This window comes from Patagioenas fasciata, chromosome 4, assembly GCF_037038585.1.
Source record: "Patagioenas fasciata isolate bPatFas1 chromosome 4, bPatFas1.hap1, whole genome shotgun sequence".
NCBI classification, from domain to species: domain Eukaryota; kingdom Metazoa; phylum Chordata; class Aves; order Columbiformes; family Columbidae; genus Patagioenas; species Patagioenas fasciata.
This window is the reverse complement of record NC_092523.1, coordinates 80,997,732-81,023,827: the sequence shown is the minus strand read 5'-3', so window position 1 is coordinate 81,023,827 and position 26,096 is coordinate 80,997,732. Positions and strand designations below refer to the sequence as shown.

At 51.4% G+C, this 26,096-nt stretch overlaps 3 protein-coding genes across 13 annotated transcripts in view; 1 reads left to right on the top strand and 2 right to left on the bottom strand.

The window, feature by feature from the left end:
- RUFY3 (RUN and FYVE domain containing 3) overlaps window positions 1–8,609 on the bottom strand; it is a 51,482-nt gene extending 42,873 nt beyond the window's left edge. For 2 of the 11 annotated variants that reach the window (XR_011738993.1, XM_071808319.1), the window contains exon 1: window positions 7,840–8,160. Coding sequence is in view for 9 of the 11 variants with exons in the window: in XM_071808319.1 (XP_071664420.1) it covers window positions 7,840–8,137 (298 nt within the window). In the remaining 2 variants the exon portion in view is untranslated. Of the gene's footprint in view, window positions 1–52; window positions 868–7,839; window positions 8,161–8,502 lie in introns of those variants that run through there. The other 9 variants (XR_011738995.1, XM_071808323.1, XM_071808322.1 and 6 more) reach the window with 9 other exon arrangements.
- Window positions 8,610–13,019: 4,410 nt separating this feature from the next.
- UTP3 (UTP3 small subunit processome component) lies at window positions 13,020–14,859 on the bottom strand. Its single transcript, XM_065837869.2, has one exon. The coding sequence runs from the start codon at window positions 14,711–14,713 to the stop codon at window positions 13,097–13,099; it is 1,617 nt and encodes a 538-aa protein (XP_065693941.2). The 5' UTR covers window positions 14,714–14,859; the 3' UTR covers window positions 13,020–13,096.
- A 3,771-nt stretch (window positions 14,860–18,630) lies between these two features.
- Window positions 18,631–23,255, top strand: JCHAIN (joining chain of multimeric IgA and IgM). The gene is made up of 4 exons (XM_065837293.2): window positions 18,631–18,823; window positions 20,603–20,738; window positions 21,617–21,697; window positions 22,157–23,255. Exons 1-4 carry the CDS (start codon window positions 18,760–18,762, stop codon window positions 22,353–22,355), a joined length of 480 nt encoding a protein of 159 aa, XP_065693365.1. The 5' UTR covers window positions 18,631–18,759; the 3' UTR covers window positions 22,356–23,255.
- Window positions 23,256–26,096: the final 2,841 nt, after the last annotated feature.

The following is a 26,096-nucleotide window of genomic DNA, read 5'->3' as shown; positions in this document are numbered from 1 at the left end:
GCCTCCTGGCCCCTGGGCAGGACGACGCCTCCCGCGCGGCGAGCGGCCGTACCTTCGTGGGTGGGCTCCGGGTCGGGGGTCAGCGAGATGTCGTCCAGCTCGCGCAGGCAGAGCCATTCTCCATCCATGGACACCCGGAATTTGCACAGATAGATGGTCTCCATGGCAGCCTGGGTGATCTTGTCTGTGGTGGGGGTTGGCATGTCGCTTTGAGGCGTCAGAGCAGACATGATGACTCAGCTGGTACAACAACAACGCGGGGGGAAAGAACTACAAAGAAAAGCTTTCTGAAGAATAAAATAAGAAATACCTTGCTATTAAAGGACAGATATGCTCAGGATTGCAGAATGCTCTGGCCTTTTCAGATACAAAGCAAGGTAAAAACGCTGCTCCGTGATGCTCGGCTGTCCCTCCCTCCTCTGCACCGGCAGCCGCCGTCTTCAGCTATGCTAGAAGGCTATCGATCCCCGGCGACCACAGAGAACCCGCCTGCTGCATCAGCACGGGACGAGAGAACGCAAGAATCAAGAGGAAGGAAAAAAGGGCAGAGGAAGAAAAAAGAATGGATTCCTCTGATGATTATCCGAGCAAAAACAAAGGCAGAAGGTAGAGCCAGCTGTGCAGGTCTGCGCTCCAGCGCCGGTCCGCCGTGCGGTGCGGGCAGGATTGGCTGTGCGCAGTGAGCAGGGTGGCGACCAAAATGGCTGACTAATGAGCGGCTCAGCATCCCGCTCATGTGACGGGCGCCGGGGTGCGGGGTGCGGGGCCGCGCTCGGCTCAGCCCCAGTCACCGGGCTCGGCTCAGCCCCCGCCACCGGGCTCGGGCTCGGGCTCAGCTCAGCCCCTGCCACCGGGCTCAGGCTCAGACCCCGCCACCGGGCTCGGCTCAGCTCAGCCTCTGCCACCGGGCTCGGGCTCAGCCCCCGCCACCGGGCTCGGGCTCAGCCCCCGCCACCGGGCTCGGCTCAGCTCAGCCCCTGCCACCGGGCTCGGGCTCAGCCCCCGCCACCGGGCTCGGCTCAGCTCAGCCTCTGCCACCGGGCTCAGCTCAGCTCAGCCTCTGCCACCGGGCTCGGGCTCAGCTCAGCCTCTGCCACCAGGCTCAGCCCCTGCCACCGGGCTGGCCGGGCCGTCCGCCACAAGCAGGACACACCGCGCCTTGCTCATCGCTTGCCCCGCACTACAAAGGAGCCCAGAGGAGCAGCGCCAGGAATACAAAGACGCGTTTGTATTCCCTTCACACGCCTGGATGTCACCACAGGAATTAAATCAGTACCTTTGTTTTCACAGTAGATGCGCAAGTTGCAGTGTGCATTTCATTTGCTGTGCAGCCTTCTCAAGGGGTACCTTGGAGCTAACATTTCCCACATAGACAAAAATGTGAGGTGGATTTATCCTCCTGGGGAAACAGCGAGGAAAACCAGATCTGGCTGCAAGCACCTCAGCAATCGAGGATTCAGCTCTTTTAGGAGGGCAGACGCACATAAAGAACAATGAGGGAGAGCACCACAAAGATGCACAGCTACTAGACTCAATCTCACACTTCGAAAACCTCGTGTGGAAACAGGCACGGCTCAGGCGAGGCTCAGGAGGCAGTGCCGGCTCCCAGCGAGCAGAGAAACAAGTTCCCAGTCACCCCAGAACCCAAGGACAGCACCGCTCCCCGTCCCGCCCCAGCTGTCCAACGCGCCTGCAGGGGACAGCGCCGGGACACCGCGGCGCTTCAGCCACACCAGCAGCACCGCGTTACCCCACCATCCGCTAGTCCTCTGTGGCTCCAGAGCATTTGTGGAGAGCAATGTGCAGCACCCATGTGAAATGATGCACGTGTGGAAAAGGCTGACCGTTCACCAAAACACTATACTGACAGCAACGGATCAATTACTAGTGCAGGAGACCTTACTCATTCCCTGTACTTGTTCTTCCCTAAAGAAAATACTCAAAAGGATGCTTGTCTATTTCTTAGGGATGTGAAATACAAAAATTGATATGTCAATACAGAACTCGGCATCCCAATGCATACAGCTTTTGGGAAAAAAACACCCATTATGTCAAAAGCCTCATAAAAGGAAAACAAGGTTAATAGCTGTTATTCTAACAGGCAAGAGAAAGCAGCTGCTCTCAGGGAAAACTTCCTGCTTGGTGCTTCACATTTTGACTCAGCAACTCCTTCTTGCCGGCAGACGAAGCAAACAAAGGGCCGTGCAGCGTATTATTACGGTGATGCAAAGGAGAGTTATTTCACAAATGACAGCAGTCCCTACTGTTCCTCCTCCCTGCGATAAGGGCGTTTATAAACCGTAGAGACAGCCGTGGAACTCCGGTGATACTCAGGCGTCCTCGCACTGATCACTATCTCCAGTTTCGGCGTTCGCATTGCAACACTCTTAGAACCAGGGAAAGCTGCCATGTCCAAACAGCCACAGCAGAACACATGTTCGCTTCCCCCTAACCTTGGGAAAGGGTCTAAACAGACAGCAAATCATCAAAATAAACCCTTTAGAGTCAACAAAGCACCATCAGCTATTGTGCAAGCTATTATGAAACATATCTGATTATGAGACAGGTGAGCTTTTTTCTTTGAAACCACTGAAATACAAGCAGCAGCAGGTGTAACCCTGAGCTCCCGTTTCACAACGCGGCGCTGGAGGGACCGCGCACCAGGGGCGCAGCACAGTTTGTTACACAAGGAACTGCTCCACTTACTTTGGTTTTCTCTTCTGCTATTTGCTGCATGCAGGAATAAGCAGCCCATCTACCTCTCCAGCTCAGTTGTGTTTCCAGACTCCTGTTTGCAATGTTCTGGTTGCAAATATTCCATAGGGATATTTAAATGTCTTGAAGAGTAGTTTTCAGCATTGATCGATTTCAGTTGATTAGTCTGTTTCGCCCCACACAAAGCTTTGGACACAATACACCACCTAACAGGACTTCTGAATAGCCACCTTAACCGAAACAGAGATGCTTCATCTCTATCACACCGCACCTCTGCTGCTCTAAGGAACAAACACGATATAATGTGTGCGGATGCTTAGAAACTCTGAGGAGCTGTACAATTCTGTTTTCTGGAGACAACAACGACAAGTTCAGAACTTATTTTTCAAGCTGTTTTGTTTTCTCTTGCCAATTTTGATCAGGGTATTTGAAGACCTAAGAGCGTTCCAGCTGTCCAGAGCAGGTTCCAGCCTGAATTTACACCTGCACTTCAGAAACAGACAACTCGCCTTTACAGTACAGCTTTCAGGAAACACTAAATCAAGCAGCAACACCGTAACAAAGGCAGGTCATGTCCATGTATCAGCTACAGCACTACGGGAAATCTCTAAAACAAGATTAAAAAAAGGAACTATCCTGTGAGTTACTGCTCTGGGAGCTTTTTATCGTCACCTGGAAAACACAAGCCAAGCCTCCCTGCCCTCAGCCTGTGCCACAAAGAATTACAAAGACACAGAAGAAGGTATCAAATATTTGCGTTTTCATAAAGCCCTTGATAAAACTGCTGCGCAGCTCAATGCCGAGCGGTAACGCTCCATCCCGCGTCTGCGAGCGCTCAAAGGGCAACGGCAACCCCGGTGCAGGCACCACTGCAGGGAACATCACTAATGACGAGTGCTGTTCTCAATCTCACACAAGTCGGGCAGCCTCGGCTGGTCTCACAAGCCCCTTTGCTAAGCTGGACGGGCCCTGGCGACACCACAGGACAGGACAAGGTTTGGCTCGAGTGTTTTCAGGATAAAAGAACTGAAATTGGCTGCGTTGGGATTTTAAGACTCATCATCTGCAAAGCAAAGCGCTCCATCGGCCACTATTACCAGCCATGCTGGAACATGGGTTTACTTCCAAAATCTGAATAAATTACAACAATCTAAGCAATAAAACCCAAACAAATTCCCAAACAACCTTTTGGACCCCAGGGGCACCGTTGGGTGGAGTTTTACTTCCACAAGTCCAGCCTGCAACCAAACCAGGTTTCAATGATGAGGAGACTTGACCCAGTCCCTGTGCAGGGGCTGCGAATCAGCCGTACAGCAAAACAGCAAGGTCAGCAGGTGAGATTATTGCTGCAGATGACTACAGTGCTGCTGGCTAGTGAAAATCCCAGCAGACCACCGAAACCACAGAAAAGCCATGGATGCTGTACAAACGGGAGCCACTGCTGAAGGGAACGGTCCGATGGTAACAACTCAGACACACCAAGCTCTGAAATAGCTGCTCCGAGTGCCTCAGAGCGACTGAAACGCCAGAGGCAACCCCACACAAACAGGACAGAAATCATGAAGAAACACCAGCCTCTGTATCACACACGCATGAACCACGAGCAAGTTCTTGCAGGTTTCTGTAAATCACGTAACCTGTCTGCGGGTGCCGTATGGGGTTAAGCAGCCCAACAGGCTGGTCCAGCAGGGCAGCTCCCTCGTTTCCAAAGGCAACAGCTCTGATCTGCCCGTGTTCTGCCCACGTTCTTGCCCGACATGTGAAAATCTCTTACTAGCAAACCTATGAACACGTCACGCCTTTTGCTCCCATCCTCTCTCTCTCTCTCTCTCACTTGGGCTCCAAGGCCGCATCAATGAGCCGTCCAACCGCCCATGTCCCTGCCAGCAGCTGTGCCACTTGTGACGACCGGAAAAAGCAGCATCAGGACCACGCTGGGCTGGAGAGCTGATAAAGCTGCTACTCCACACAGCACACGGTCGGACTCTCACCCGGAGTGCAATCTCAAAAGATAACGTTAGTGACAAAACATCTGTGTTGCGGAGTGTTTGACTCCTGTGCCAACACAGCTACACACATTACCTCAAACAACAGCGACACTGTGAACCCTGCGCACGGGGTTCAACACCAAGTTGGTTTTACTGTATTTTAGAAGTATTCTAAGGATTTACTGCAGCTCAGCATGTTTAAGTAAATCCTCTTGCTCCTTCTGTCTGTCTGGAATCATCTGCATCAAAAAAGCAGGTGTCACTGGCATGGACGACTTTCACAACCTCCTTCCCTTGCTCTTGTGGCCTTATCTGACTCATGGAATCATCTCATCTCTCTTACCTCGTAAATAAAACAACTTAGACAAGAGGGAGGAAGATTGGTTGGAGGGAAAAAAATACATCCAAGACAAAATTCACAGAGCAAATGAAGTTGTAATAGGAGACATCCTCTAATGATGTTGTTCTCCGTTACCACGTGTTCTCCCGAGGTAGCACCGAGCTGCAAGGGCTTTCATTGGGTCACAAACACACCTGTCCAGATTTTTGGTCACAAACACACCTGTCCAGATTTTTAAGGGTAAAGCAGCCTTGGGTGCCATTCAATCCTGCAGCAAGACCTCTCTCAACAGAACAGTTTAACGATTGCATCATAATGACACAAACAAAAAAACCCCTCGTGCCAACCTTCAAATAAACCTCCAAAATATTCTGAAACACTGACTTGTCAGTGTAGGGTCACTGCCTCCACTGGAACACACAGATGTCAACACAGAGCACTGGTTTTCACGGCTGCTCATGGAAATGACAACCTCCAGGCACCGCAGGGAGAGCTCCCGAGCCAGCAGGAAACGCTCCTCACTCAGGCAGCTTCTCTCAGCTGGCAGCTGTGTGGAATAGGATTAAGATTTCAGAGCATGTCACATTTTTCTAATACACACACAAGATGCAAAAATAGCCTTCTCCACATGCCCCAGCTTATCTTGACTCAAAATAACTGCCGCGCTGAAGAATCAGGGGAAGCAGACAGGAACAATCACTGGGTACTCTTGCAGATCAAGAACAGACGATGCTGAGCTGTCACACGCTATGACAGCCTGATGCGGTGGTACTGGAGCAGAGCCTGCGAAAGAGGGCTCCACAGGCCACCGAGGGGCCTCCCGCTAACACCAACACAGACCTGAAAGCATCTGTACCCGGGACCACGGCTGACAACGGAGCACCCAATGAGCAGGTGCAAGAACAACACCACCTACGAGGCCACACGCTCTACAGGTTGCCAGCAGTTAAGTTCGGTAAGTTAAGCAAGTCAAACACAAAACGGTGTTTCTGTGGCAGAGTGAAGTTCTACCCCTGCTCTGGTGACACCCCCAGAGCATCCAGTGGACAAGCACGCCTCGGTAGCACCAGGATCCACTGCTCTCGCTGCTCCACCAACCAACGAGAGCTGGTTTTTCAGAAATAAAACCACCACACAAACACAGAACCAAAGACAGGATGATGAACAAATAGATTTACAGTTTGCCTCAAGAGAAACAGCCCACGACACCATGCAAACAGACGGCGGTTCCTGTAATTCCCGTTCCTGCAGACACTGCTCACGCTGCGTCGGCCCGTCGGGAACAAGCGGGCTGTGACACACGCCGCCGCTCGGGCTGTGACACACGCCGCCGCTCGGGCTGTGACACACGCCGCTGCATGGCTGTGCACCTCGGGGAACTTTGCTACACCTTCTGTGAAGCTGTTTCACCAAGCTCAGCTGCACAGCCGCTGCAGAGGACGGGTGACAGCAGGGACAGGCCATCGCCCAGCCGGGCATCCCTACACTGACTGCTCGTAGCTGCCACGCTCACCCCAGCGCCAGCTTCCACCGCAGCTACACAGAAACCTCCTTAGAAAGAGCTTGGAACAGCAAAAGCACGATGCCTAAGATTAAATATTTTTCTTAAAAGCTTCTTTTCTGTCATAAATGGCTCAGTACCTTGCACACACATCACAGCACTACAGCGCACAAAGATTCTGTGATTAGGAAAAACAAAATAATCTGAAAATGAAGGTTTTTACAGGATGCTGTCAGTTTAAACAGCTCATCAGGGAGGCAGTTTTGGCCTGCGCACAGAAGTTCGCAGTCAGAGGAGCCCTTCATACAGCTCAAAGCCAAGTCAGGTCATTCCACCCGCGTTTGGCATCACAGAAATTACGTTCTTCCCTCACTGGTGACAGCTTTGCTGAGTAATGGTTTAAGTGAAGTACATTAGCTTCAAAAGCAGGAGAAAAAAAGAGAGATACCCACCCAAAAATAATCAGCTAATATGTGAATGTTCACCCAGGATGTAGACAGAAGGGGACAAAGCAAAGGTAAAACCCTTGGTCACCCACGACATGGCCCAAGCCCAGAAGATAAAGCTGATGGCTGTTTTAAGATGGATAGGTACGTGCAGGTCCCATGCAGTTTTTGTGTGTTTCTAAAGCACACACAACAGCTACTTCAGAGTACTTGAGCTCACCCAATACACTACAAGGACGTGGAAGGGAATCTTAGGAAGCAGAAAACTGTCTGGTACCCGAATGCCCCACGTGAGACGACAGTGGCAATGCACTAGAACCTCGCGGGGCGCCCAGCGTGCGGGGCCCTTCACCGGGGCTCGTTCCCTACAAGAGCACTCGGAGCAAGTGTTTGTCAGCCACGACTGCACCCCAGGCCAAGGGCTGCTTGTTCGACTGCACAGGGCGGCACGAATTGCTCCCAGAAAGGACTCTTTTGCTGAGCCCGGGGACGGGCGTTGCTCACAAACGGTCTCCCTCCCGAGCCCCACGTGTCGCGCTCTGCCGGTTCCCCCCGCGGTCACCCCCGCTGCCCGGGGAGCGGCCAGGCCAGGGCGGCACCGCCACGGCCCGGGGAGCCGGGGGACGGCCCGGGGATCCGGGGGACGGCCCGGGGATCCGGGGGACGGCCCGTCCCTGCGCCCGGCCGCACCGCGCGGCCGCTGCCAACTCTCCCGGGCTGCCACCGCCGCCTGCAGGGCACCGCCCGCTGCGCCCCGGGCCCGCACACCCCCGCCCGGCCACGGCAGCTCCGGCCCGGGCAGCACGGGAGGCAGCGCCCGCCGCCCCGCCCCAGGGCGCCGCTACTCACGGGGGCCGTCGCCGGCGGCTCCGTCGGGCCCCGTGTAGCTCAGCAGCAGCACGGGCAGCGCGGCCCCGCCGCGGGGGGCCGGGGGTCTCCACACGCCGGGCGGGGCGGCGGCTCCATGGCCGGGGTAGAGCAGGAAGAACGGCGGCGAGTCCGGGCGCGCCTCGTCCTCCTCCTCAGCCGCCGCCGGCTCCCCGGGCTCGGCGCGCCGCTCCATGCCGGGGGGCGCCTCCCCGCCGGGCCCGTCCCGGGAACTTCCCGCCAGCGGCGGCACAAGCGGCTCCCGCTCCGCCTCCGCCATCGCCGCGCGGCCCCGCCCGCCCGGGCAGCAGCGCCGGGGCCGCCCCGCTGCGGGAGGGGCGCTCCGGGGCCCGGCCGCTCAACCGCTACCGGCCGCGGCTGCGCGGGGAGGGGCCGGGCCGCGGGGCCCAGCCGTGGGACCCGCCCGTGGGACCCGCCCGGCTCCCCCGGCCACGGCCCGGCCCGCCCCGCCAGACGGGGCCTGGAGGACGGGCCGCGGGAGCCAGACAAAACCGCTGGTGCTGGGGGCAGGGTGACACCCCTCCGCTGGCGGCTTGGGGCTTTTCCCCAGCCTCATGTACGCCACACTTTGTTCCTCCCAGCTGATACATTTCTCACACCTCAAAGAACAAAAGACAAGCTCACCTGCTCTTCTAACAAAGACGCCGGCCCTCGGTGTGCATTTCCACATCCATTCCTACAGCCAGCAGCAGCTCACAGTCACCACGGTACTCCGCCGGATCAGAGTCCGCTCGGGAAAGCACAGATTCTAATCTTAAAATTCCACCTTTGCACAGCAACAAGGAAGTCGGACTCCAACTGGCTTCACCTTACCCACGAAGCAAAGCCATCGATCGCACGTCTCCTGCCTCCCCAAGGGTGAGACCTGATGGACGGAAGCATTTGCAGACCCTTTGGCTAGAAGTGACAATACAATGTCCAGATATACTCCTTACTATTGCGACGATGCTGATGGGAATTTCCCTCAGGAGGATTGTCTTTCTGAAGAGAATAACAAGCCCTTCTCGTTAAGGCAAGGCAATGAACATGGACCACAGTGTTGTCAACAGGGAGAACGAACAGCAATCTGATGGTTTTTAGGGAACGTCCTGCATTCGGTGCACTACAGTCAAGCTGAAACACATTTGTTTTTTTCTTTTTAAATCTCACATTAACAATTGCAAAAACAAAGCTCTAAAGGCAACTGATTTCTGGAGACTGCTTTTCCTAGTGGTGCCCCAAGTCATGCAACCTTGCAACTAACCTAACAGATGCTTTAACCCATCTTAAAACCCAAATGTTTGGGTTTGAGATTTGTATTTGCCAGTGCTAGTGACAATAAAACAACACCCCGGCTGTGGCTGATGGAATATCATAGAAGACGACTACGAAAGCTTTAACACGATTTAAAGCAGCAGCAGATACATTTCCATGTGAGTTGAATGTATTTTCCTTGCCCTGTACAAGCAGAAGTTTCAGGTGCTGGTGCAGAAAGCACCGTCCATCTCTGCCACGCCAGCTCCTCTGTCCGAGCTGCCACAGGCAAGCCAGGCTTACCCCGCATGCTTATCGCCCACCTAGGGTTATGTTTTCCAGGTGCAGAAAGACAGCAACGCTACCTACCAACAATGTTCACTGCCATTGTCCTGCGAATGACAAGATTCACACTGCTGACTGGATTGTCCTTTGGATAAGTTTGCTCTGTAAATGCAATTTTTCCAGCTCTAGAACAAGCAGGGTACCTCGCACCTCCTTTGAGGGTTCTACATACTGCCTGTGTGCTTTCCAAATGCAGACCGTTTGCGTGCAAGTGGGACTGGCGGCGTCTTGATCCACCGCACCCTGAGCGAGCAGATGGAAGGGACGCTGGGCAGGTGACCCTGGCAGCGCGGGACCACGCGGGGGAAGCAAAGCTGCTGCCCAGGTACCTAAATCCTGACCTGCAGCAGGGGCTGCTGGGGCAGGCCCAGGCGCGGGTCCTTCCTGAGCGGGGCAGCCAGACTTGCTAAGCAGGAGCCCAGGGGGACGAGTGCCATCCCACAGCCAAAGCACATCCCTGGGCAGTGTCCGCGCCTTCTCCAGAAGCACAGTGGGAGAAACAGAAACCAGCACTAGCCACGACCTTGCTTCACTTCTCCCTTATTTTCACGACCATCTGCGGTCCTTCCCATTTCACACCCCTCCCTCCATTTTCAAGGGCATCTTCAAAATCTATTTACCAGCGGGGTTTCTCTCCAGCACGAAACACCCTGCTAAGAAGTATTTCTTAGAGCAACATAACAGTGTCCTCTCTCCCATGGCACTAATAAACACAATCTTCCCACGACCGCTCACACATAAAACCATATTGAAAGAACTACTTATGGCTTTGTCCAATCTCTGAACCAACCAACTGCAGATAATGCCGTGTTTAATTTTCATTAAACGGCGGGTCCAGGGAGACGTGCTGTGCCATCTGCCGGCTCTCTGCACTAGACGTGCTGATATGCAGCATTGGCTGTTGCCTTGAGCCTTAATCCCACCGTTTCTGGGAGCGAGTCTCTAACAGCACGCTAATTGATGATTTCTCTTATTTATTGCTCAGATGGAAGTTGACAGAATTGTGATTGCCAGCTGCCTAAAGCTTTCCAAGGGGACGCAAAGCTGTCTTGGGTACTGACAGCTAGCCTGCGGATCTACAAATATCATCAGCCCTTCGTTTTTGCACAAAGTGCAAACCATACAGGAGCAGGTGCTGTAGTAATGAGATCAGTTAGCATCTCTGCTGAATATTTCCCACATCCAATGCGATAGCTGTTACAAAACACTATTCACACCCCAGAAGAATTTCCTAGCGTATTACCTTTTGCTGACCTCTTTGTAAAGCCTCAGGAGCGCGGCTCAGCATTCTCCGCAGCGGCCTCCATCATGGTACCAGCACAGGGTTAATAAGACGTGGTTTTGGGAAAAGCTCTAGTTCCCTCCTTGGTCAGGCTGCAACTCACTCAAAGCCATGCATTTTCCCTGGGAAAAGCAAGCAGACAACAGCGTTGGTTGCTGCTCACAGTAAGGGAGAGCGGGCAGAGGTGAAGCACAGCGTGATCCGCACAGCGTGATCCGCACAGCTCACCAGTGGTGATGGCGAGCATTGCCCGAACCAGACAACGCTTGCAGTGACCTCCTCAAGCAAGCCTCACGTTTGCCTCTACAACTCTTGCAGAGCAAGAGACGCAGGGTTCGGCATGCTCCTCGGCCCTGGAAAAGCCCAGCTCTTGCAGGGTAAGAGACGCAGGGTTCGGCATGCTCCTCGGCCCTGGAAAAGCCCAGCTCTTGCAGGGAAAGAGACACAGGGTTTGGCATGCTCCTCGGCCGGAGGGGCTGAGCTAGGCCCAGTTTCTCTGGCAAAGCCCAGCTCTAGGCAGTGATTTTCATCTTAAAGCAGTTGCTGCCAGAAAACTTGATGTTTCAAATGCTCTCTGGCTTTTGCCCCGACACAAGAGCCCAACCTGCATTTTGTTACATGCAAAGCTGCATGAATATCTGTGTCCAAGGACGTTATTTTATCTCACACCCCTCCTCCCTTTTGCAAGGATCTTCTCACATGAAGAGCATACACAGGCTCACACCCAGCCACTTCGGGATGTGAACAATTCATTTATTCCTGCACTTACCTGCGGCTTTTCCTCTCCCATTCAGCACCTGCTACCGGCACAGGCGGCAGGTCCCAGCTCTGCCCTCAAACACCACGTTTTCTCCTCTGCAGCCACCAACGCCCTCCGGCCCTTACTGCAGCTCCCATTAGCCCTCGTGCCGAGGCTCCGCAGGACGAAAAGGTGTCCCATGCAGTTTCATGGTGGGGATCAATTCCCAACGCTTTGTAGCCTCTTTCTGTGCAGCAACTTTATTTAAATGATGCAGAATTCACCTGCTGTTTGGCCTGTGAGCAGCAGGGGGCAAACTAACGCTGCACCACTAGAGTCAGCCGAAATAGTCGTTTCATTATTTTGTCCTTTATGTCTACGTACCACAGCAGAACCCCCTTTGAAATCACCATGCATAGCTCCACATCCCACGGATCCAGGACATGTGAGGACTATAAAAAGTCTCCTCACTTCTGCTCCCATCTGTCCAGCTTCAGTTTGTTGTTTCTCCATCTCTCCCTTTAACAACCAGCTTTGAAAATACACCAAATACTCTCCAGTCAGCCATTAACAGCATTTTCTGACAAGACAGTTATTCCCCAAGCGATTCCGCTTGGGAAACAGTAGAGCCTTTCCAATGTGACTGGTACACAAATCCAGGCATGGGCTCCCTGACACCTGCCCCAGACACAAATGCTGGTCTTACCTAAGACAGCACTTGTTAAGCTTGAGAGCAGAATCAATCATTCCTCCTTTACAGCCTGACCTGTGACTGGCCACTCACAGTCACCTCCAGCAAGAACTTCAGTGTGGAGTGACAGGCATGGAAATAACCAAGCGTTTGGAAAGTTTGCCTTCAAACTGAAGACAACATTACATTTTACCCCGTTTGTCCTGGATCAATGCTACCTAGAACAGCAGAAAACAATTAACATTTTATCACAGATGAAGGTAATGCATTTGTCACAGATAGAAATAGGTATGAAATCCAGGAGAGGAAACACTATCTCAGGCCACGTGGTGTCGCACTGACAGCTTTCTGCTTAGCTACAAAAACAATGAAGAGAGCCTGAAAGTGGTTAGTTATTAAACCTGAGCAGGAGTTAATCCAAACGAGAACTACAGAAAATACCATCACCACACGTACCTCGTTCCGCAGCTCAACGCAGAACAAGGATGGAGCAGAAAAGGGCAGTAAAGAGGAGAAGGCAGCGACAGCAGCATGAGCCCCACCTGAGCCCACCCTCAGGAGGTCTCTCCATCCCACCCCATGGCCCCACCAGTTCATTCTCTTCACTGACGTGTCCCTTGCAGCCCCTCAAAGTCAGTATTTACTGGACAGAAAGACCACGGCATCGCAATAGAGGAAAACAGCAGGTGAGGAAGGGGCCCTGTGCCTCTTTTAGAGGTGACACCTTCTAAGGAGCACCCTCTAATAAAACAAAAACCATACACACAACAAACCAAACACACACAAAAAAAAGCCCACCCACCAAAACAACCCCCTGAATGCAAGTTTTCTTAAGGACAAAAACCACCATATCCTTTATACATTTTTTATTGGATTCAGTAGTGCTGCTTGCAGCTCTCAGAAACAATAAAAAAAATATATACAAAAATCATTGAAGCTTCCTGCTTTTCTTGACCCCAGCGCGAATGCCCGACAGCTCCCCGGCGTATCTGTGCAGCTCCCGCCGAACCTCGCGGACCTGGCCCTTGCGGCGGATCTTGGCGCGCCGGAACTTCTCCCGGTGCTTGACCCTGGGGTTGCGATCGATCTTCTTCCTCCTGGGGGTCAGGCCTTTGTTCTTGATCATCTGATAGGTCACACCTCGCTTCTTATTTGGATCCTCTTCTTCCATCGCTGCTGCTGCTGCTTCAAGGGCGTCCTGGTCTTCAGTTCTCTTCCTCTTGAGCCTCAGCTTCTCCTCCATCATTCTGTAGTATGTCAGGGCAGCCTCCTCATCCAGGTCTGACTCACCGGACAGCTCCTCAGCCCGGCCGTTGGCAAGCGCAGGAGCACCTTCTGGTTTGCTTTTCTTAACATCCAGCGGAAGAAACATCGCAAACTTCTTCTCCTTCGGTAATTTACGTTCCTTCTTATCATAGTAGTTCTTCAAAAGCATGCGAACCTGCGAGGATAACCTTTGATCTACAACAGCTAGGTCATTGATTATATTTCTATAGGCGACCAGCCGTTCGATAACGGGGTGGCTGTGAACCGGCATCCTCTTGGACTTCAAAACCAAATAGAAACTGATATTGGCACAGTAATTCAAGTAGAGATGGTACTTGGTCTGCAAATAGCGACTGCCCTTCCCTTGCGGGATGGTGCCGTTTTTGACCATCTGCAGCAGCGGGTGCAGCTCGTCCTTGAGCTCCATCAGCTTGACCTCCAAGTCCTCAATCAGCTGCAGGAGCTCAGGGGACTCCTGCTTCAGCAGCTTCAGCTGCTCCTTTCTGGAAAGGGCCTGCAAATCCTTGTCAATCTTCTGCCCCTTGCTGTCCTGGGTTTTGCGCTGCTCGGCCAGGTAGCCCTGGATCATATCCAGCCCATAATCGTCCTCCCCCAGGTCCTGCACTAAGCGCCTCTGGATGACCTGAGCCTCCTGCTCCTCCTCCTCCTCCTCCGCGTCCACCTCCCGCTGGCTGCGCCTGCCCTTGGCCTGGGCCTCGCTGCCGTAGTCCGTGTCGTAGTACAGCTGCTTGCGCTGGCCCCAGGACAGCTCGTGCGGGACCCCGGTGTCCTGCAGACGCTCCTCCAAGTCGCTTTCCATAGACAGGTCCCCATCTTCATCTTCCATCTCATCTTCCTCCTTCTCACCTTCTCCATGCTCATCCTCCTCATCTCCATCCTCATCCTCCTCATCCCCAGCCTCCTCCGCACTGTGGTCCACATAAGAATCGAGCCCGTCTACCTCCTCCTCCTCTTCCTCCCCGAGTCCATCCTCCTCCTCGCTGGAGTCCTCGGGCAGCTGCAGCCCCAGCACCTCCTCCTCCTCCTCCTCCTCGCTGTCCCCGGCGTCCTCCCCGCTGTCCAGGGCCGCCATCACGGCCCGGAACTGCCGCTCGTGGAACTCCTCCACCTCGTCCGCCAGCTCCTCGGGGCCCGCCAGCTCCGTGGGGCCCGCCAGCTCCGCGGGGCCCGCCCGCCCGCTGTCCCCGGGCTCCTCCGCGCCATCGCCCGCCCGGTCGCGCCGCGGCGGGCGCAGCACGGTACCGCGCCGCGTCCGCATGGCTCGGCACACACGGCCCCGCTTCCGGCAACCCGCTTCCGCCTCCGTCGCGCTGCTTCCGCTTCCGCCGCTCCCCGGGGCGGGGCTTCCCGGGTGCAGGTCCCGGTTCGCGGTCGGGTTTACACGCGGAGTCGCTCCGGGTGCGTCGCTGTGTTTCCGAGCAACTGTCTGCTGCTGGCATTCTAACAGAGCGGTGCCTGCTCGGAGCTCCGGGCACGGCCAGCCCCTGCCCGAGGGCTGGTTCTGGTTTTAGTCGCGCAGGTAGCAGCAGCGAACTATGCCATGAAGGGAAATAAAACAGAACAGGTTTAAAAGCAGCTTTTTTCCTCACCTCAAAGCACAGGCCCGCGCCAGCCGCCTGCACATTCATCCTACAGCAAGACAGGGAAAAGCCAAGTGGAAAACGCAGCTGACATCTGTCCGCTCGTTAACCGAAACTCCTCGTTACTCGGGTCCCTGCAGCCAGGCTGGGGTTTCAGAAAGATGTAAAAATAAAACGAAAGGATTTGCAGACGTTCCCGGACACACGCGAGGGGCGCTGCTCGCTGGCCCGACTCCGCTGCCCGCGGCCGCCCGGCAGGGCTGCTGTCCCGCGGGGTCGGGATCGGGGCCGCTGTCCCGCGGGGTCGGGATCGGGGCCGCTGTCCCGCGGGGTCGGGATCGGGATCGGGGCTGCTGTCCCACGGGGTCGGGGCTGCTGTCCCGCGGGATCGGGATCGGGGCTGCTGTCCCGCGGGATCGGGATCGGGGCTGCTGTCCCGCGGGATCGTGGCTGGTCCCAGGCCTGCAGAGCCCGCACCGCTGGGCTGCTGCCCCATCCTCCGTGCTCCTTTTGTGCCAATGGACAGATGTGTGCAGGGCATCAGTAAGGGAGCAGCTCTGATTTTCAGCAGCTGGGGACCCCTCCATCAGAGGGTTCTTAAGACCCTGAGTGTTCATTTGCAGTTACGTTCTCATCCTCTGTTTTAGCTTGTTCGTTTCTGTCATCCATCAATAGCCTCCCACCTTTCCAAAGGGGAAACACGTTAATGCTGAGCCTCGGGAAGCAGTCTGTTTTTAGGAAAAGCAGCCAGCCACGCTGCGAGGCACAGTGACAAGTTAGGACGAGCTCAGAAACCAGGGCCTGATAAATTAAGCAGCAGCTCAACCCAGGAAGAGGAGTTCTGCACTGACCAAGTGCAGGTGCTTTTTCTCGCCACAGAACAGGTGCAGTTTTATTTATAAACACTCCTGTCTGCCTTCTTATGGGAAAAGACATGTCAAGCAAATACTGAACTGGAACAGAGTGCGAGCTGCACAACTTTACTCACATTTTGGTGATTCAGTTGGTTTCTGGCAGATCCGATAGCAGACCAAAGGCACCTATGAGACTTCTTTTCTGACACGCTCAGCTTCTCTACATCGTCACCTCTGGGTCAAAACTTTCCACACTTGCTCTTGCAGCACAGAGATGTTTTGCCTCAGACAAGGGCATCTTTTCCAAACTTGACCTGCCTATTTTCAGGCACAACTTCCCCTGGACACAGGCCTGTATGAAAGACAGCAGCAAGAAGAACTTGGCTGTGGCATGTGAGATACAGCGTTCATTGAATTTGTTAGCCATATATCAGTGTTTTGCCCCACCTCGTCCAGATACTGAGCTCAGTATGTCCAGGGCCAATTGGAGGCACAGGACAAGTCCAAAGAGACTGGGACTATAAGGCTGGTTCCCATTTCTTCACGAGTTCCCCATTACTCCCCTGCCAGCGAGGCTGGGATTTGAGCTGCCCACTCGTCAGCCCAGAGTCCAAGGGCGATGGTTTGCCAGCCCCTTGCCAAACTGCCATAGCTCCTTCACATCTGCTCGCCCAGATCACTTTCTGATGGTTTAACACATTAACAGTAAGAAGGGGATAACCCATAAAACAAATCCTCTGAAAGAGCTTGTGATCTAGATAGAAATCCTCAGAGACATGCAGGTGGCTGAACGGGACTAAAAATAACCCTCACACCACCATATAAAGACCAGAGGGACTGCATGCAGACATAGATTTAGCAACCGAAATTCAGATATGCTGAGCACTGGCAGTTGGGGAAAACCACCAAAATCCACAGAATCACATAGAACGTCATTCTACATTCTTTCTCCCTTAGGTTTTGAAGTACTCGTGGATGCCTCTACTTGTTCTTTCACCAGCGCCATATTTCTATCTATGCAGTTTGGCAGAAAGGCCAGAACCTGCCTCTTTTACATGTGCTTTATTCTGGCTGCCTGCATCGCTTCTTGCATGTTGCTAAAAAAACCTCCTGTCTTGTTACCAAAAAGGTGACTGAAACAAGTAGCACCTCAGGTGGACACCCCTACCACCTTGTGGTTAGCCAGGTTTACGTTTAACATTCTGTGGGACACAGGGAATATGTTCCTGCTGTTTCAGAAGGGAGCTCCACAAAATACTATTAGCAATAGTTCCCGGGAGAGGGAAAAGGTGAGAATTTGGCTCTGCAATGATGGACTCTAGTGAGAGAACAAGGTGTGTACATAAGCGTTACACCAAAGCCTGCAGCCCTGCTCGAAGCTGCGCTTGCGCCCATCGTCCCCCGCCACCTCCCAGGGGAAATGCTGCGTGTCAGCGCTGCTGATGCAACACAACAGCTCTTTGCGTCATGCCCCTGCCAGATGAGGTGTTTGTGTTCAGAGCTGAGCTCAGGACACAGATGCGGGGTTTTTGCACAGCTCTAGGGTTTAGGGACCCTGCCAGCAAGGTCTGAAGAACGGGAAGGCAATGAGGTGACAGGCTGAGGAACCGGGCTCCTGGTGGAACCAGGCTCCTGGTGGTGCTGCCTGCTGGCTTTAGGAGCTCGGGAGCCCAGCCGGACAGCCAGGCCTGGGCAGCATGGCTGGCACAGGCTGTGTGAAGGGCCTGGATCTGGTCACAGAGCTGCTGCTCTGCTGCGTAAGAAGCTGGAGACACAGAGATTTACCATGTGCTGCTGAAAATTAACTGAGAAAAACATGTGTTGCACACAGCAGAAACTCAGGTAACACTAACACCATAACCCTGGCTAAGAATGGGCCCGCCAGCATCATGCTTTGCTCTGCCTCCCCCCTGCCTTCTATAAAATTACAGCAAAGGAGGTGCTTGGAGGCCCTGGCTACCCAGTGCCATTCAAGACGGGGTTTCCCTTAAAAGGCAGCGTTTTCTGTGCCAGACATGCATTTATGCTGCAGAGACATCTCTGGTCGTGGCAGGTTACATTGCACTGTTTATTTTTCAGAGTGACACAGGCGATCCCACATAAAAACCCAGATCCTCTCCAGAACTCGCAGCTTGAGGAAGAGTCCGCTTGACCTCGGGGAATTTGCCTGGGACCTGGCTCAGAGCCTTTATCCTGCCACAAATCCCATGGAGTCCCTTTTCCATTAATGAGGAAAGAAACTCCCTGATGCAGTGGGAGAGCTGGCAGGGGAGCTCAGCTGTGCCACAGACCTGCTGGCTCTTTACCTCCTTCCCCCGTACCCTCCTCCCTTGTCTTGTCTGCTTTGACTGTGAGCACTCCGGGGGCAGATCGAGCCCTTCATATACGTTTGCACAGAATCTGGTGCAAACAGGATTGTGATCTGGAAGCCTGAAGTGTTTTTATATGGGTCAAACTACCCCCCAGATGACATTTAAGTCTGATTTCTCAAAGCCAGGAGCCAGAGCTGTGTCCCCTTAGCAGGCTGCACTCCTCACCAGGGGATAGGACAGAGCCACTGGCCCTGGGGCTGAGTTGATCTCAAGAGATGAGGGTGGTTTTGCACTCAGCAGCTTCACTGCTTTTTGGTGATGAACAGAATAAAAACGTACAGTAATAGTGCAACCCCCCGCCCCCCAACATCTTTGAAAACCAGAGGTCTTTGTGCATTCAACGTACCTGGTTTCAGTCCCCAGCCACATTTTCCGCCGTGTCCGTGCAAGCCGGCTGGGCTGTTTATTTTTGGAAACGAACAGCTGTATCATTTGCACACACCCTTATAGGCACACGCAGGTTCTCCACTCGCGTTCTTCAAAAGAAGGGAAGGCAAGATGAAGAGCTCTTTGTTGCTGTGCGTGGCCTTGGCTGTCTCCTCGGGGTTCGTCTTTGTGGCAGGTGGGTGACATGAAAACAACAGAAAACTATGTTTAAGATATGGGTGGTGGTTTTGTGTAATCAGCCATTAATAATTTAACAGTCAAAAATGAATCCTCAAAGCCAGTTTGAGCAGTCATGCCTCAGCGGCGCTTGGACACCTCGATGTCTTTTTGCACCACAGAGCTGTGTGGTTTTTAATTCCTACCTTAAAGCTAAAAAAAAAAAGTGATGGCTAGCTGCAAATATAAGATCTTATGATCAGCCATTCTTGATCAGGTTCTGAAGCAACAAACCTCAAACGTGCATTCTTGGTTTTCTCCAGCGCTAACAAGCTTGCAAGACTCTAACCTGCTGCATTTACAGGCTTCTAACGTCCTCCTGGTGAGCCTGTCGCACTGCTGCAGCCAACCTGTTTCTGATTATCTGTGCTTTACCACCTAACTCCACTGAGCTTCTTGAACGTCTTGACGCACAGTGAGATCAGAGGATGTCCCAGCACACCCTTCAGCGTGGCTCGCAATGGCAGACACTGGCTGCACTGCTGCCAGCTCTGTGCAGCAATCTCAAGTCATTCGCGTTCACACCCTGGATCTGGTCCGTGGGATTAAATCCGTGCTCTAGGTCAACCATCTAACACATGGGCAGCAGCATCCCTGCAATTCCTCCAGCTTTGGGAAAGGGCATCTGGTGCCTGCCCAGGTCCCAGCAGAGCACTGCTTCCTGTGCAAAGCCCCCGGCTGCACAGCCCTCTAGCCGGAAAGGCAGAAAACGCTGAGAAATGCTGGTTTGATTCATACAAATGGCTCAAGATATACATATATACATATATACATAAGCAGCTTAGAGTGGAAGTCAAATTTGAGTTACATGCAGCTACAGAAGTGCTGTTTGTACTGCCTAAGTAGAAATCAGTGTATTTTTTGTCTAAATGTAGAGCCTCTTCCTGCTTTAATCAAGTAGCCATTTGCACCTGCAGCAGAGCCTCAACAGATTTTTGGAATGCATTTGCTGCGTCTCTATGCTGCAGCTGGATTTTGTAGGAGTTCAGCATATTGCAGGGCAACCCGATACTGGAATATGGGAAATTTTGTCAAATAATCTCTGCATGTGCATCGAGGAGGGAGGGAACACCATACTGCACTGAGCTGTGCACCCGAAAATCCAGCCTGCAAACGTTTAGAAGGGCATTAGCAACTTTGGTATTTAGCCATCACCTTCTCCACAAGGGGGACTTTAATTGGTGATTCACGGAAGCATCGCTGATAAAACTATCTAGTTTACAGCTTCGTAACTTTATTTTATTTTCAAAAATTATATGGAGCTCCTGTCACTTTTATGGTTACTGAAGCCAAGAATATTACACAAGGAGTTATATCAGGACAATATTTCTAGAGTCCTGCATAATCATGAAAGATTATGTTAACGTAGTTTTACAAGATCAATTAAAGCCTGCTCCCAAAAGTTTTGGGACAGCTCCCAAAGCCAATAGGATCTGACTAGAATATCGTCATTGTAGTAAGCCCTTAGAAAGAATTGCACACAGCATTGTAGAGAATACTGCGACCGACAGCAGAGGAAGAGCTGTATGAAGGACAAGAAGCTAGAGACTTTCTACAAGGCAAAGGGAGCAGCAAGATTCAGGGAGGCAGAGGCTAAAGAGGCTTTTCTGCGATTTTCTGAGTCAACCGAGATGCCATAACGGTGCAATTTCTGCCACCCTTGTATCACTTATCCTGCTGCTAGAGCAGGTTTCAAGGGTTTTGTTCTTGACCTGGGCTGCATCTCCTCTGCTTGCAGGTTATCCACGGGACCCCGCGGACCAGGAGTACGTGCTGGTCAACAACAAGTGCCAGTGTGTGACCGTGACATCAAGGTTCGTCCCTTCCAAAGAAAATCCTGATGAAGAAATCCTGGAGAGAAACATACGCATCGTGTAAGTGGCAGACAATTACCACATGGAGACAGCAAACAGGAGATGATGTGCCATAGGCCTCACTTTGCATTCTTTCCTATGTCCTAGCACCAATAATATGAACTGGTTTTCCCATGGGCTCCTTTCCGTAGTGTCCTGCAATAATTCCTTTTGCTCCCATCCTAATCCTTGTGTTTTTCTAGCTCACATGCAACCATCCAGTACTTGTCCCTTCAGGTACACAAAGCACCTCCGTGTTTTAGGAGGTCCGGCACCTGTAACTGCACAACATGGGCTGGGGAAGCACAGTGCAATGTTTCTACAGCTGATCTGCTCTGAAACCAGACCAGTCCCATGATACCGTACTCATTTATGGGTTGGATCTGTTAGCAAGCCTGATGTGATATAGGCTGGGAAAACCAGTTAATGTCTACGTGATCAGAAAAGTTAATCCTAGGAGGCAGATCTTAGTTTAGGCATAGGATTTTGTCCTATTCATTCACACAAACCTTACAGAAATGTGTCTCTCCTGGAAACATAGGGGAGGGTCAGGTTCAGAGCTGCAGGAGTTCTGGTAGAGCTCCCAAGAGCAGAAGCACTGATGCAACATCCGTCTATGCAAATCTCTCGGGCCTCTGCCAGCTCAGATCTTCTCAAAGGGGCTGTCAGCACCGTTGCCATGACCGCAGCGCTCCCCAGCACCACTGCTCGCCTCTCGGGGGCTGGTGCCTTGGAGGGCACAGAGAGGCCAAGATCTGGGCTCCTGGGCCTGGCTATGGAGACAGGTCGGAAAGGAACAACCCAAAGAATGAGAAGAGAGTGCAGAATTGGCCACAGCAGAGTAGTCCCCTGTTCAACAAGCGGTTTTCATGACAGCGCTTCTCTTTGGTTCTTTGCAGAGTCCCCCTGAAAGCGCGAGAGAACATCTCTGACCCCATGTCCCCACTCAGAACGACTTTCGTCTACCGCATGACTGAACTGTAAGTCATTCCATTTGTTAATTTCATTTCCTCAGACTTGCAGTGCTGCCCACAGCAGCTCCAGAACCTGCCTGAGGGCCGGCAGAGGAGAGGCAGGCTCACAGAGGGAAGCTTTCTCCACAGAGCCTAGCTTTTATATGCCGTTGCAAGCCAATATATTGTTATCCCCATGATTATTTCACATATAAAGGTCTCAGATGTACGGTTGTATGTTTCATTTTTACCAATTCATCTTGAATGTCTTAAATATCAGCAAATTACATGTTTCCTGTTTAACCCTCCCTTTTAGGGGCCAGTCTTACTAACAGCAGTTTGACAACACAAAGCGTCTGGCTGGGGGTTCCTCTGTGAAACTGAGAAAGGCTCCAGTGCCTCTGCAGATCAGAGCAGAAGATGTGGGTTTCACCAGGGGCACCTTCTCATCACAATTCTTAACACTTTATTCCCTCTCTCTTCCAGCTGCAAAAAATGTGATCCTGTAGATGTCGAACTGAACGGTGAGATATACCAGGCCCAGCAGAGCAACTGCAACGAACCCGAAACCTGCTACACCTATGAGAGGGACAAGTGCTACACCTCGACCTTCCCGCTGCTCTACCACGGGCAGACGACCAACGTTCAGGCAGTCCTGACGCCAGCATCGTGCTACGCCGATTAGCTCCATCCTCTGCCCTTCTCGTGCCTTGTTGCGCTCAGTGTCCCTACCGAAAATACACCTATAGCACCGTAGCACCCGGACAACAGTGGCCAAAGTATCAGCTCCCGGAGTCACGTCAACTTGCCTCTCTCCATATTGTTTTTATTATCAACCTACAGCAAACCTGGGCACAACCTGTACACAAGACCCTTAGATTACCTTGGCAGAATTAGTGCCATTATTAGAAGGCTGTTGTACAACCGTATCTGAGAATAAAGATGAGGAATGAGATCAAATTCAGATTTCAAAGTTAGTCTGAAATTGGGCATTCTAAACCCTTGACAATTGCAGCCTTACCGTTTTCAGGTACATTTAGGGAAGATCAAAAGACGCCGCTACCCTGAAGCATTTTGCAAAGTTGCCAGGACTTGTGCCAGGAATAGTAAAATCTTCTAGGAAATAGTTACTTCGCTTCCACAGTTAATTACTGATGTTGATGGCTTTGTCTGGCCCTGCTCTCAGTTCAACTGATGGGAAAAAGCAAGTTGGTGTGATTTTTTTTCTTGTTGCTCACTTTGCATTTAGAGCTGCAAGGAGTTCTCTGGAGCCGATTGAGTGACTAGAGCAGGAGCCTCACTGGACATTCATTCCCTCTCCACACCAGTGCTCTTTTCCTTCGTACGAGAAGGCCTCACCAAACTAAGGAGTGGATGCTGTATCACATATGACATCCAGAGGTGGCTGGTGTAACTTTTGGGGTGGCTGGTACATTTCTTGCTGTTGTCAGAAGTTGATTGTAAAGCCTTAGGCTATTCTGAAAAGTCCTCATCTGGCTTCATATGTTTTTTGCATTAGTAAAACAGTAAAAACTTTGCTCCCACAATTGTAGCTCAATTAGCAAAACATTCAATAAATTCTTTCTGCAGCAATGTGTGTGTTGTATTCTTGTTCGGTAAGAACTCACAAGAAAAAGCCGACTCTAGAATGATTTTTCACTCTTCACCATGAATAAGTAAAAAGCTTTCCCTAAACAACTGCTTACCCTGGCTTCCAACAAGTTAAACAAACAGCAGAAACTGCAGCAGGTATCAACACAGAGCAAAAACAAGAAAAAATTGAGCTCTACGATATAGCTTTACAGTTGGGAATTCAGCACAAAACGCAGCGTATGGCGCCATAACCTACCGTGCAAAGCTGCAGGTGCCGTCAGAAACAGGCCAGGGGGCTCGGGGCCAGCCCAGCTCCCGCGCTGTAAAGGCTTCGGCTGTCTTCATTAGATGCATCGGCTTGGTAAACAATAGCCTTCAAAAGTTTTTACAAGATGCTTTTTTCCATACATATGAAGCGTAAAATAAAACCAACGAAAACCAAAGCTTGATTTCTTTGATAAAACCATCTGCACCGTGTTTAAGAGCTTTTTAGAAAAGACGTTAAGATGTATTTTGTAAAAAAGAGTTGTTTACTTTGTTCCCAATGTAGAACCACTACAAAACTTCTGCTCATAAAACACAAAGAAAAGCTAAAACTGAATACATATACAGTGCATAGGAAAACAAAAACAAGCCATCCAAACCAACAAATCTTCCCTCCCTCCCACCCCCCAAGAAGCAAACAAACCAAACTTCGATACTTTAATGCTATTAAGTTATTCTTTTAATAACATTGCCCATCTACCAACTTAATTAAGCAATTCTACTCACAACAAATACATGATGCATTCCATAAGCGCTTCCCAAAAAACAACTAAAATCTACTTCTCTTGTCTTACAAAATGCAATAACTTCGCCTGATAAAAAAACCAAAACCACAAGCAGCCAAAAGGACTGAGGTGTTTCCCCGATGATTTAAGCAATCAGAGCTTAATTGACTGGTGCAGGAGGGGAGGGTTCGGCTATAAAACCTCACACAAGGAACGGGGCTTCTTTGTTTGAAGCTCCTAAAAGGGTGGGGGGCACCTCTGGCCTGGCTGCAGGTTTCTGAGCATTGTGCTTTGGTTCTGGTGAGTAAAATTCAAGGGAGGTGTGTGGAAAGGATTTTGTGTTTTCTAGTACTGTGAAATAAATAAAAATAGATTTTTGTGGCCATTTAATTGTTGTTTTTACTGAAACAATCAAAGCTGTTAGCAACAGATATAACCTTGTCTTTTACTGAAGCAGCTGTAACTACCAAGTTTTGTTATATGCTTGTTGCCTAAGGATAAAATTTTTATATGAAAAACTGTTGAGGTGTAAATGGCAGCTTCCCAAGTGCACTGCTCTACAGTTTGGATAAGTATTTGCTGTTTTTCAGCTAGCAAAATTATTGTGGTTTTTAAATTGTTTTATGTATTAAAACCAGGGAACAGGTGAATCTGTAAATGTGTTCCATGTGTGTAAACATTTTTTTTTGCATGGTAATTATTAATGCTATTGCTACTCCACTGAAAGTGTTATATGGAATTAAGTTACTGATTTATCCTTGAGCTGGAGCAGCTTAGTTTGAAATTTTCCTGTTATTTTGTTAGTTTAACAATCAGTTATGTAGCTTCGTTTGGTTTCTGTAAAAACTGGATTGATGATGAGATGTGGATTAAAGATGAGGTAAGGATTTACAACTGGAAGTGCGGGATAGAGCAAGTTATTTTGTCTGTTAATTTCAGGGTTATGTTCAAGTGTTCAGAACAGTAGAGGTGCCTGAATGTATGAATGAAGCATGTGAAGATGTTAAGGAAGAAATCAATTAACAAGTTGCATAGGTAATATGAAGATGAAAGGTGCATTTTGGGTAGCAGAGGGCTTGCTGTTGTGTTAGTGGGTTTGTAGCAGCCCACATATGGGTTCTGCTCTTACCTTTGCAGTCACTTTACACTCAGACTGAAGGTAAGATTGATTTCTGGCCAGCTATGCAAGCATGTCAGAGAGAAAACATTGTTTATGCACTAATTGGCATAATTGGGATATACCATAACCTAATCTTATGGCCTAGACTGTTCTTTCTCTACATCAGCTCTATCAAGGTGTTTTGGAAGGAGAGCGAGTGACAAAGCCCAGCTGATTTCCCTGGTTTGTGCAGAAGTTTGAGCTCTGGGTGTTGCTGGAGGGGGCTGTGTGTGTGCCAGCTGTAGGCGGTCAGGAAGAGGGAGGGGGCTCGGGGGGCTGGCAGTGACAGCACAGCTGCTGTCGATGGCTGCTGGGGCAGAACTGCCACTGTGCTCTTTGGTTGTGCTCTAGCAAGCGGCTGTACTTGGTGTCAGTGAAAAATGTCCTTTCACCTGTAAATTAACACCAAAAAAGTGTCTCTGCCAGCAGGTGAGCACATACTGCCCTCTCGGCTCTGCAGAGCTTCCTGAGCACATGCGGAGGCTGTTCCTCATGGGGAGTACTGAGAGTCCTGGCGCTGCAGCATCAGCGGTGCCTCCCGCCGGAAAGTGCCCTGCAGGCACTGGGCAGGGATGCGATTGCTACACCGAGCCTCAGCTGCTATGAGGGTTTCAGGAAAAACACAACCTGAATCAGAAGCTTCAGGTGGCCATTGGCAACCTGTTTAGCAAATGTGCACTCAGGTGGTTACAGCTGGCTGTTATGTTCTCTATTAAATGCGTTTTAGGGAGGACAGTCTAGGCTTGAGATGTTAATAATTCAGGGCCCCTAATAACACTGCATGCCCCTGCCAACTGCCCACCCTGGCAGTACCACGAGTGTCTGCTACCAGCTCCTGCTGTCAAACTTCACCGCTCCTTCTGGGTGCTGCTTTCTTACGACAACCGAGAAGCTTCGTTGCTTC